This window comes from Perissodus microlepis, chromosome 6 (assembly GCF_051167445.1).
Source record: "Perissodus microlepis isolate ML-2025 ecotype Zambia chromosome 6, ASM5116744v1, whole genome shotgun sequence".
Taxonomy (NCBI): domain Eukaryota; kingdom Metazoa; phylum Chordata; class Actinopteri; order Cichliformes; family Cichlidae; genus Perissodus; species Perissodus microlepis.
In genome coordinates, this window is record NC_140466.1 from 1,492,923 (window position 1) to 1,505,479 (window position 12,557).

The 12,557-nt window shown below is 40.7% G+C and overlaps 2 protein-coding genes across 2 annotated transcripts in view; one reads left to right on the forward strand and one right to left on the reverse strand.

The window, feature by feature from the left end:
- LOC146384772 (NACHT, LRR and PYD domains-containing protein 12-like) overlaps positions 1-2,084 on the forward strand; it is a 40,710-nt gene extending 38,626 nt beyond the window's left edge. The window contains exon 15 of the mRNA XM_084929759.1: positions 5-2,084. Within this exon, the coding sequence (XP_084785885.1) occupies positions 5-324 (320 nt within the window). The 3' untranslated portion in view covers positions 325-2,084. The remainder of the gene's footprint in view (positions 1-4) is intronic.
- Positions 2,085-3,100: 1,016 nt separating this feature from the next.
- LOC146384773 (myosin-8-like) lies at positions 3,101-11,710 on the reverse strand. Its single transcript, XM_084929899.1, has 15 exons — positions 11,510-11,710; positions 10,957-11,100; positions 9,643-9,799; positions 9,550-9,577; positions 9,346-9,454; positions 9,173-9,265; positions 9,021-9,084; positions 8,838-8,936; positions 8,656-8,759; positions 8,440-8,578; positions 8,236-8,354; positions 7,678-7,827; positions 7,421-7,591; positions 6,289-6,577; positions 3,101-3,189 (listed from the first exon to the last, which is right to left on the reverse strand). The coding sequence occupies exons 1-15, from the start codon at positions 11,708-11,710 to the stop codon at positions 3,101-3,103; spliced, it is 1,956 nt and encodes a 651-aa protein (XP_084786025.1).
- Between the last annotated feature and the right edge of the window lie 847 nt (positions 11,711-12,557).

A 12,557-nucleotide genomic window follows, 5' to 3' on the forward strand; every position in this document is an offset into this window, starting at 1 on the left:
TCAGCTTCATCCTCGGCTGATTCTCCAGGTGGAAGTCCTCTTCAGATGGGGAACAGCGCCTCAGCAGAGAAGCTGCGACTCGCTCGCACAAACTTCGTCGATAAAGTGTCGGATCCGGTTCTGAACAAGCTGCTGGACGAGCTGCAGCACGTCACCGTGCTAACTGATGCTGAGGGCGAAGCGGCCAGAGCCAAACTGAGAGGCGAGAAAGCTCGAGACCTGATCGACATGGTGCGAAAGAAAGGAGCTGAAGCAAGTTCAAAAATGATCGCCGTCTTTTATGCCAACGATCCGTATCTGTGCAAAGAGCTCGGCTTAATGTGAAGCACAAATCTGTGACACGAACAAAGCCAAACATCAACTAACTTGACCAGCTCTGGTAAGGACACAGGTAAAATACAGGCCTAGCTTGAGTTGGAGCAGACAAGAGAACACAGAAGGAGAGATATTGTTCCTCACGTTACTGACTTTTTCAATGAAGAAAGTAAGAACAACAACAACAACAAAACATAAATAAAACAAACATTAGGTCCAGTGTAAACTCTGCCATAACTTTGTACAGATCAGTAATGTTGGTGAAAACACTGAAGTCAAAGCTGATTATTCCTTTCACACCAGACATTTGTGGGATTATAAGAACAAAAAGCTGTTTTTATTCTGAAGTGATGATATGACCAAACTAATGAGGAACATACAGACTGAGGTCACATATGAAGCTGGGATGTTGCACAAAAATATACCAGAATAAATATGAGACTTTCCGTACACTGTGAGCTTATATGATGATTTCCTGTTTCCTTTTCCTGTTTTAGAGTCGACAGTATAAATCCCTGAGTCGTTCCTCTGCAGCTCTGTGAGTGTAAAGAGTCCAGAGTTTCTGTCCCACTGAAGTCTGTTCTTATAAATGTCCTCTGATATGTCAAATATCCCGCCTTTCACATCAGCAATAACCTTTCCTCCATATAACAGAAATGCTACGTCTTCCTCCTGCACAGAGTCAGGTAGAGTGATGTTTCCTCCCACAGTGCCCGTCAGGTTCTTCTTCACTTCCTCAGAAGCAGAAAATCTCATCACTGTAAAATATGAAGAGATCAACAGTCAGTGAGGACTTTAATGAAAGTGATCAGAGATCTTACAAAGAGCCACAGAAAGTAAGTGAGGATTAAATCCAGGCAACATGAAGCACGAGGAGGGTGAAGCTGATACATGTGAGCTGCATCAGTGACAGGAGGAACTCAGCCTCACACATTTTACACAAATCACAACAAGTTCTTACTTTTTGATCTGGTTGTGACAAACTAAACATTATTATATATATATATAACTTCTGTCTTGCTAGCTTGCGCTGCGCTCAGTGGATCTGCGCTCGACAGTGCAGCCTAGGCGGAGTAGTCGAACGCAGATCCACTGAGACTCGTTGAACTAAAATTTCCTTTCTTTCTTCTCAAAATCACGATTATGTTTCCACTGATCACACTTCTTAGAAAGGAGATGAGCTTAGACGTGAGGGGAGACGTCCAGTAAATATCCATAAAAGAGAAATTCAATTTCCAGTTCTGAGAAGAAAATTCTGCAAAAAATGTCTGAAATGTATTTTAGAAATGTTAGTGTTTGTTAGACAGGAGGACAGAGAAAGTAGAAAGACTGAGACACACCTGCACTGGGGAATGATGTGAGCTGGACTCAGATCAGTGAAGCCAGCAGAGCTCTCCTCCTGTGGTCGTGAACCATGTTTATAGAAATACAACACAAAGGTTAATAAAATGCAGCGAATGCCTGCAGTGATGAGTGTAACGTGTTATACTTGTGTTATAAAGGTTCTTCAGTTATTTGTGCAGCAGGTGGATGAAAAGAAAAAACCATCAGCTGAGTTTTTGGGACTTTCAGTCTGAATGAACAGGACGATGCAGGAAGTGTGTTTTTCATCGTGTTTATCATTGAAGTATTAAGACTCGTAACACTATATATGCAAATGTTTCTATACCTGTGAGCTGTGCTCTGTAAACTGACGCAATAACAGAATCCAGACATTTCATATGAACACTTAAACACACGAGTTCCAATAAAAATGCTTTTAGATTATGTTTGTTTGCTTTCTGTTTCTGTGGTTTAAGCGTTTATTTCCTGCAGGTTGATGTTAGACGCTGGGATGTTCTGTTCTCGATGTCATGGCAAAAACTTCAGCTTTATGAAGCAGAAGAAGCCACATGTTTATCACACGCTGCAGCTTGTGTCTATTTTTTAAAGGCTTGTTTTTTACTTATTGCTGAGCTTCAGGACAGGTGAGTTTCCTTCCCTCACCTCCTCTCCCCTCATCTTAGACCCTCCCCCTTAAGATCCAAACAGAGGAGGCGAGGAAGAGGCAGGAGGAGAGAGGAGTCAAGGCAGCAGGTAGGAGACAGAGGAGTCGTTGCTCTGAAACCATCATTCTAATGAACAAACACTTAAAACATGATATGTAACGGTAATCAGTTACATGTAACTGTAATCAGTTACAGTTACTGAGGAAGAACATGCAGTTAAATCTGAATGTTTGCTTTTTAGTCTCCTTTAAATTTGAACTGGAAAATCATTTGAAAGGTTTCCAAACCACTGAGCAGCTCAGGTGGAGCTCAGCAGTCAGGTCAGCTGGTCTGAAGTCAGTTTTTCTTCTGAGCTTTATGCTCTCAGTCACTGCTTTCCACTGCAGCTGTGCGCTCACTCAGGACAACCTGAACATCTGGCTCAGCCATCCTTCCTCCTGCCCCATGTTTTTGGTGTTAATATGACTTTTATTTTTATTTGTTCTCTCAATAGCTTCAAAACATTCATAATGTAGCTCAAATCACTAGAAGTGATTAGCTAATTATAACCTTCTGATCCACTAGTTTGTGGGATGTTTATTCATATTCTGGTCAAACATGGCTTCAGTGGTTTTTTCTACGGTCCAGATGCGGATCCAGGTGACAGGAAGTCAAAATGAAACAGGAACTAAACTTACTGAAGAGCTAAACAGGAAATGCTTTTAATTTGAAGCACTGATGATGATGAACACCTCACATCACTCTTACCTTTGCAGGCTCAGCATCCATCAGCCACACCCACTAACAGCAGCTTCCCTCTACATCACTGCTCTTGGAAAACTACTGGAATTGGTGGCCTGGAAAATTGGGCCCTGGCGATCTGTTACCCTCAGAAGGCCGGAGTAACCTGTAAGAGCCGTTTATACTCATGTAGATTAATACTCAGGTTTTTACCTTTTTTGTTTCACGAAGCGTTAAAAAGGGAAAATCCCCAACTTAGACATTAGTCACAGGATATTTTATTAAAGCAGCTTAGCAACGGTACAACAAAAAACTCTTCTTTGATTAATAATAAAGAGGATTTATTTTTAGCAAAGGCACACGTAGATAAACTCTGGTATAGTACTCTTCATCATTTCAAACATAAAAGGCTGGAGGTTGACCTTTAACCTCTCAGGTGTGATTAGAGATGAGCTGAGGGGACTTCAGTCCACCTCCCTCCCACTTCTCCTTTAAACACGATGGAGGTGAGAGCAGCAGAGAGATACTGAGCTCCCAGACACACAGGGCCTTAAAAACCAACCACTAAACTAACTGGAAACCTGATGTGATGATCTCAGTGCAGCTCGTAGACGGATTCCCATTTTAAACTCAAACTCCGGAGCTGAAGCAGAGTCTGCTGCTGTTTTGTGATTCCTGTGAGCAGTGAGTTACAATCATCCAGGATCAGAAGCATGCAGCATTTCATGCACAATCACTGATGGTAAAAACAGGTTTTAACTATGCTGCTTATATGAGAATGATGCCTGTGATCAAGTTTCAAATCTGTGCAACAATTCAGAATAACATTTGTTCCTTTGCTTTAGCTCCAATAATCAGCAGATCTGTAACAATTTTAACTGCAGAACGATTTTATGCATCCAGCTGGAGTTAACCTTCATACTGTGTGACAGTCTGTGAGCTGTGTTTAAATCACTGAGGGGTATAACTGCGTGTAGTCAGAGAGGTAATGGTAATAAGATTTATGTTGGGAAAACCTGCATGAAATAAAAAATTTGGAGCTAAAATCCGAGAGATGCTCTAAAAAACAGGTGTCGAACTCCAGGCCTCGAGGGCCGGAGTCCTGCAGGTTTAGATGTGTCCTTGATCCAACACAGCTGATCTAAACGGCTAAATTACCTCCTCAATATGTCTTGAAGTTCTGCAGAAGCCTGTTAATGAACTGATCATCTGATTCAGGTGCAAAATCTGTAGCTTGGAAACATCTTGGGGCTTAAAGGAGATATATAACTGAATATCATCTGCGAAATGTCCATAAAAGTGCTCAATAAGTGTTGAAGAGGAAGTAAATACAGCAAGAACAATAAAGGCCCCAAAACTGAACCTTGTGGCACACCATAGGCAAGAAAAGTAGAAGAGGACCTGTACTTAGAGGTAGCCACAGAAAAGGATCGTTCATGCAAATAGGATTCAAACCAGTCCAAAGCAGCCCCTGATATACCCACCCAGTGTCTCAGCCTATCTAGCAGAAGGCGGAGGTCAGGTCCAACATCAACAGAACGGAGCGTTCTCCTGCATCACATCTCATCAAAATGTCGTTGGAGACTCTAATAAGTGCAGTTTCAGTAGAGTGAGCTCTACGAAAGCCAGGTTGGAATTTATCCAGAACGCTGTTTTCATCTAGAACAGCTATAAGCTGCTTAGCCACAACCTTTTCTAAAATCTTAGCAATGAACAGTCATTTTGAAATCGGTCTGTAGCTACTGAGAAGAGAAGCATCAAGCTTGGGTTTTTTTAACAGTGGGTGAATAACAGCATTCTTACAATTCAATTCAATTCAATTCAATTCAATTTTATTTATATAGCGCCAAATCACAACAAAAGTCGCCTCAAGGCGCTTCATAGATACAGAGAAAAACCCAACAATCATATGACCCCCTATGAGCAAGCACTTTGGCGACAGTGGGAAGGAAAAACTCCCTTTTAACAGGAAGAAACCTCCGGCAGAACCAGGCTCAGGGAGGGGCGGGGCCATCTGCTGCGACCGGTTGGGGTGAGAGAAGGAAGACAGGATAAAAGACATGCTGTGGAAGAGAGACAGAGGTTAATAACAGATATGATTCAATGCAGAGAGGTCTATTAATACATAGTGAGTGAGAAAGGTGACTGGAAAGGAAAAACTCAATGCATCTTGGGAATCCCCCGGCAGCCTACGTCTATTGCAGCATAACTAAGGGAGGATTCAGGGTCACCTGGTCCAGCCCTAACTATATGCTTTAGCAAAAAGGAAAGTTTTAAGCCTAATCTTGAAAGTAGAGATAGTTTCTGTCTCCCGAATCCAAACTGGAAGCTGGTTCCACAGAAGAGGGGCCTGAAAACTGAAGGCTCTGCCTCCCATTCTACTTTTAAATACTCTAGGAACAACAAGTAGGCCTGCAGAGCGAGAGCGAAGTGCTCTAATAGGGTGATATGGTACTACAAGGTCATTAAGATAAGATGGGGCCTGATTATTTAAGACCTTGTATGTGAGGAGCAGGATTTTGAATTCAATTCTGGATTTAACAGGAAGCCAATGAAGGGAAGCCAAAACAGGAGAAATATGCTCTCTCCTTCTAGTCCCTGTCAGTACTCTTGCTGCAGCATTTTGGATTAGCTGAAGGCTTTTCAGTGAGTTTTTTGGACATCCTAATAATAATGAATTACAGTAGTCCAGCCTGGAAGTAATAAATGTAAATGTAAATAATAAATGTATAAACAATAAACAGGGACCTGACCAGAAACCAGTGAGGTATTGATAATTGTGAGCACACAGGGACCAATAGACTGAAGGACATTTTTAAACAAAGATCCAGGTAAAATAACAAGAGAGGATGCTCATCGAATCAACTCACTTGACCAGCTCTGGTAAGGACACAGGTAAAATACAGGCCTAGCTTGAGTTGGAGCAGACAAGAGAACACAGAAGGAGAGATATTGTTCCTCACGTTACTGACTTTTTCAATGAAGAAAGTAAGAACAACAACAACAACAAAACATAAATAAAACAAACATTAGGTCCAGTGTAAACTCTGCCATAACTTTGTACAGATCAGTAATGTTGGTGAAAACACTGAAGTCAAAGCTGATTATTCCTTTCACACCAGACATTTGTGGGATTATAAGAACAAAAAGCTGTTTTTATTCTGAAGTGATGATATGACCAAACTAATGAGGAACATACAGACTGAGGTCACATATGAAGCTGGGATGTTGCACAAAAATATACCAGAATAAATATGAGACTTACCGTACACTGTGAGCTTATATGATGATTTCCTGTTTCCTTTTCCTGTTTTAGAGTCGACAGTATAAATCCCTGAGTCGTTCCTCTGCAGCTCTGTGAGTGTAAAGAGTCCAGAGTTTCTGTCCCACTGAAGTCTGTTCTTATAAATGTCCTCTGATATGTCAAATATCCCGCCTTTCACATCAGCAATAACCTTTCCTCCATATAACAGAAATGCTACGTCTTCCTCCTGCACAGAGTCAGGTAGAGTGATGTTTCCTCCCACAGTGCCCGTCAGGTTCTTCTTCACTTCCTCAGAAGCAGAAAATCTCATCACTGTAAAATATGAAGAGATCAACAGTCAGTGAGGACTTTAATGAAAGTGATCAGAGATCTTACAAAGAGCCACAGAAAGTAAGTGAGGATTAAATCCAGGCAACATGAAGCATGAGGAGGGTGAAGCTGATACATGTGAGCTGCATCAGTGACAGGAGGAACTCAGCCTCACACATTTTACACAAATCACAACAAGTTCTTACTTTTTGATCTGGTTGTGACAAACTAAACATTATTATATATATATATAACTTCTGTCTTGCTAGCTTGCGCTGCGCTCAGTGGATCTGCACTCGACAGTGCAGCCTAGGCGGAGTAGTCGAACGCAGATCCACTGAGCTCTCAACACAGACAGAAAAGTTGATAAAATAAATTCAATATTTTCAGAGGTGGAAAGTAACGAATTACATTTACTTGCGTTACTGTAATTGAGTAGTTTTTTTGTGTATTTGTACTTTTTAAAGTCATTTTTCAAGTCTGTAATTTTACTTTTACTTAAGTATATTTTTTAAAAAGTATTGTAGTTCGCTACGTTTTCAATCACACCCGTTACTGAGTAAATTAAAAATAAAAAAAAACATTGCGCTTTGGAAATACTGCAGTGATGATGGGTAGTAGAACAAATTGGCACTAAGGTCACGTTAAAGATGGAGTCTGACATCGGTGTTACGGATCCAGTGAAAAAAGAAGCCCCGTCAAATTCTGCTGACCCTGAACTCGAAGAAACGGATGTGAACCAAAATTCTTGTTAATAACATTCTCGCATTTGAGACATTAAGTTTCTTGTTTCTTATTTTTTAAATCATACTGCATATAATACCTTTTCAATGAGCTCAATGCAGGCTGCCAGGTCCATGCCAAAGTCAATGAACTCCCAGTCAATCCCTTCTTTTTTGTATTCTTCTTGTTCCAGCACAAACATGTGATGGTTGAAAAACTGTTGCAGCTTCTCGTTGGTGAAGTTAATGCAGAGCTGCTCCATGCTGTTGTGCTAAACACATAAAATATGTTATTCAAGTAAATAAACAAATTTCTGTGAGATTCTGAGGAATGTACAGATATATTTTAAACACCCACATCAAAGATCTCGAAGCCGGCGATATCGAGAACTCCAATGAAATGTTGTCTGGATTGCTTCGTATCGAGCTGCTGGTTGATTTTTGCGACCATCCAAAAAAACATCTTCTCGTAGACTGATTTTGCAAGGGCGCCAATAGAGGTGTACACCTGGAAAGATGGTGAATTATCTTCATACATTGCTGCACAAAAGACATCTATGTAGTTCTTTGTATGATGTGACCTTGCGTGTCATTTTAAAGACTAAGCTGAGGAGGATGCAGCATAACGGGATAGATAGCCTCGCATCTTGGCCTCATTTCAGTATTATTGTTGTACAGATTAACAGTTGCTGTTGTTTGGAGACAGGTTGCTTCCCTACAGGCGACTTGTGCAATTGCAACCTCTGGATGCCAAGAGACTGAGGATGTTGGCCAAACAAATGTCAGAAAAAAGGAAATCAATCACCGTAGCAACTGCTGATTGTTTTACATAGTTGCAAAGAGGTTTCCATCTTGTTTTTACTCTGGTGTGACTGAGCTGTTATCAGGATGAAACGCTTTTAGATTCTGAGCTTATCTGCTGAACATTTTGCCCTTTGGTGACGCACTCATTTCCAACCTTCACTCTGGGATAGCAGAGGCTTTTCAGCAGATCTGCCGAGTTCAGGCCCATCAGATATGCTGCTTTATCAGCCACTGCAGGGAAAACAGAAGAATATAGATATGTGACCTCATTCATAGCTCTTTCTTTTGTTTGTTTATTTGTTTGTATCGCCCTCACCTTCAGTGCCCTCTGGCTCAGCCTGCTCCTCCCGCTGTTTCTGCTTGAACTTCATGTTCCCATAATGCATCACAGCGCTAGTGAGCTTATAGATGGATGCTTTCTCTTCAGAGGAGAAGCCCAGAACATCAAAAGCTTCCTGTATTTAAAATAAAAGAGGCCAAATCAGATTTGAATGAGCTGTAACTCAGCTCAGCGAGATCTGAGTCCACTCACGTCTGTAGCCATTAGCTCTTCAGCGTCATTGATGCTTTTCACACTGATTTCTCCCTGACTGATGAAGGCAAAGTTGTAGGGGTTGGTGGTGATGAGAAGTAGATCTGAAGGGAAAGAAATGAGGTTTATGCAAATGAGCATTGAGATCATCAAAGAAGTTCAAAAACAATTCATCAGCTCACCTATCAGTTCAGGCTTCTTGTTGCAAGTAAGCTGATAAAAGATGTGGTAGCTTCTCTCAGCCCGCAGCTGAAATGTCACCCTCAACTTCTCCAGCAGATCTTTCAGAAAGAAAAAACATTTTACTCTTTGTGGAAAGATAATTTACCTCATTCTTTATCCAAACTTAGTGAGTATAAACCTACACGTCTCAATATCTGCAGATGCCAGTTTACCAGTCGCACCAAAGTGGATTCGGATGAATTTACCCTGTTCAACACAAAAAAAGGGGGCATCTCATTTCTCACAACCATCTGGGAAATTAAATCAAACTGTAAAGTCCCTGAGGCTCACTCACAAAGCGAGATGAGTTGTCATTCCTCACAGTCTTAGCATTCCCAAAAGCTTCCAGCAGAGGGTTGGCCTGGATGATTTGATCCTCCAGAGTCCCCTGATGAAGAGCGGACCTTCACGTAAATCTGATGCCCACTGCACTCTGAAACACTGACTCATGACCGCTGATGAACTTACCTTCATTTTGTTAATTGCCTCTTTTTTCTTGTCTGAAGACACTGCAATTGTTGCAAAGTACTGAATGACACGCTTGGTGTTGACAGTCTTTCCTGCACCAGATTCTCCACTGAGGAACAAAAGAAATGAAAAAGCCAACATTTCACCCTACAAGTCATTCGATGCAAAGTCCTGGTGAAGTGAAACGGTCTCTGTTAAACTTACGTGATTAGTATAGACTGATTTTCACGGTCTGAGGACAGAAGTTAGACAAAAAATGTAAAGATTCCTTTTGCAGAGACGTTTCTGCTTTGGCACCTGTGAGCATGAACTGATAGGCGTTGTCAGACAGGGCGAAGATGTGAGGGGGGACTTCCATCCTTTTCTTTCCCCTGTAGGCCTGGACCACCTCTGGGTTGTAGACTGGCAGCCATTTGTAAGGGTTCACAGTCACACAGAAGAGTCCAGAGTAGGTCTGCGTGGGAAACACGGAGGCTTTCAGGTTTTCGATTGCAACATCAGGTGGCTCATTGCAGTAATTCAGCCTTCAAATCTGCATCACAGCAAAAGTTATATTGACCACATGTGGAACATTAGTCTGCTTCATTAAAACAGACTATTTCATTAACTTGGTTTTGGGTTTTTCTGTCCTTTCTTCGGGGGCTGAACATTGAGCTAATGTAGAAGTGCCCAAAACTGCAGTTCCTCTAATCTCCACACAAGGCAGACTCAAGTCCCCACAGACTGTCACGTTAACATGCCAAACTTCACAAGATTTAAAGTTTGTTTCAAATATGTTTCCCGCTTTAAAAGACTTTTATTGAGGGGTATTTTTTATTTATTTATTTTTGTGTTTTATTTGTTTTTATAGCTCATCCATTTAGATGTTGATAAAGCTTAAAGTTAGGCCTGCAGCTGCTTTGATTGACGGGTGTGCCGACACAGGTACCTGTAGCCATTTGCTATCGATTAGGCCTCCTAATGAGTGAATGAATGGGACCTTTTGGAGAACGTGTCATGCTGTGAGTTTTTAAAAGGCCTAGCAAGTTTGTGCTTCATTTACAGAAAATTCTAGCACTTTCTTACTATGTTGCTGAACAACAGTTCACAGGTATCTGTGTGTGTGAGGTGAATCTATTCAGAAATAGATGGTGAAACTTATTTCTCATTGTGCACATGTCTAAGGAGCTAAATTACTGTATAAATATGAAAATTGTAGCACAACTATCAAATTAGTTATACTGTATGAAAATGGACAATTTCTCACTTTTGTCTTTTATAGTACAGATGAAGTATAATGTATTTTTTAATGTAAAAAAAAAAACATCTCAAATTGGATTTTAGCAAATTTTTAACATTATGGATCCACTCTAATAAAGTAAAGTATATTCCTAGTTATAAAATTATAACCTTTAGTATTTTTTACAAAAATAATTCATAAAAAACGACAGTAACTCCTAGTTTAAGTTTGCATTTTTACTTATATAACTTATGAAGCCCAAAGTGAAGTCATCTGTTTCTAAACAATCACACTGCAGCTTCTGAATAATCAGAAAATCTGGTTTCCCATTTTTAACGCCTCGCTGTTTTAATTAACTCTGCGCGCAGCTTCATATTTTATGTTTGACTTACGTAGATCATCCAAGCTGCATATCTCTCCTTGAGGTTGTACAGCACAGCAGGCTCGTGGAGGTGTGTCATCATCACCATGTCCTCAATCTTATCAAACTTCGGGGGGTTCATGGGAAACACTTGGTCCTCTCTGACAGCTAAAGTCTGAAAAAAGATGAATATTGGAACATGATGCCCAAAGTTAAGGGGAAAAAAGGTCTTTCAAAGGCCAAATTCCTGCAGGATAATTACTGCCTTTACACATTTTAATAATGTGGAATCACATTTTCATTCAAATTATTACTTTTGTGGAAACTGAAGCAGCATTTAGGGCTTCAGGCAAGATTAAATGTCTCAGTTGAAAGCCAGAATAATAAAGTTCAGGAGGTTCTTTATTGCAGATTTTATGACAGCTGTATAAAATCCTTCTAAAATATTAGAAAGAATAATGTCCTTGTGAGACATCTCATATACAGAAAGCTCTTTTTTTCCCAGGCTGTGTTCAGTTGTCACCAAAGCAGTTTATTAGAGCAACACTTCAGTCCACCCACTCTGTCATCCGCCGTCTTCACACTGACTTTGCCGTCTGCACACTGACTTTGCCGTCTGCCCTTTCCTGGATCTCAGCCTTGACATACATCTCTTTCTCATCGCTCACAAAGCACGCCGTCTTGCTGTCAAACGGCCGTGCCTGAGCCTCCGTCCTCTCCTTCTCGGACTTGCGCAGGTACTGGGCAGCCACCCCAAAAATTGTCATTTCCCCATCGGTGCTCATTTTCTCCTAAATCAAAGATTTAAAAACACACCAATCATCTCATGAATTAAAAATTATGTCAACATAACACTTAAAAAATGCATCCTGAACATTATCATACTCACCCACTTTGCTACACAAGTACAGGGACAGAAACACTGAACAGTTTGTTTGTGATCAGGTCCAAACACAAAATGTCTTAGCTTTTCCAAAACTCCAGCACAGAAGCTGTTAAATGGGATTGTTACCCTGCGGTTTTACCAGTGGCACTGTCCCTTTTTATATCACACCATTGTCCTTGGTGTGAAGCCTTCTTCCTTTACATGGGCATGCACCGATAGAGTTACACAAACCTGCTGCCCATCGCGGATGAGGATGGATCATGGATTAAACACAAGGTGCAAGCTACAGTTCTATTTAGATCCAGACACCTTAAAATGTCCCAAATGGAGAATAGTACACTGGGACAAACAGAATATTTAATGTAAACTGTAAGATTTGCAACACATGAAAACACAAAAGTTTGGCACACATGAAGCTGGCAAAGTAAAAGAAAAGTGGACTAACCGTTTAAACAGTTGAATAAAAAAATAACATGATGGAACAGAAATAAAACACAAATGTATTGGGCATGTATTTACACAAATTGTACTTCTGGTTTTATATCAGATCAAAGACAGAGCTCTTAGGGACTGAAGCTCCACCCACCCACCCACTTTGTTACCATGAGACAACCAGTCAGAGGAAAATTGTCTGAAAGGGAGAGGAGCTAAAAAAGAAAGAAAGAATGAATAAGACAAAGAAGGATTATTTTGAACTATGAAAATGTAAATCATGCAAAGCTACTGTAGAAAATTCCTAAAATAGT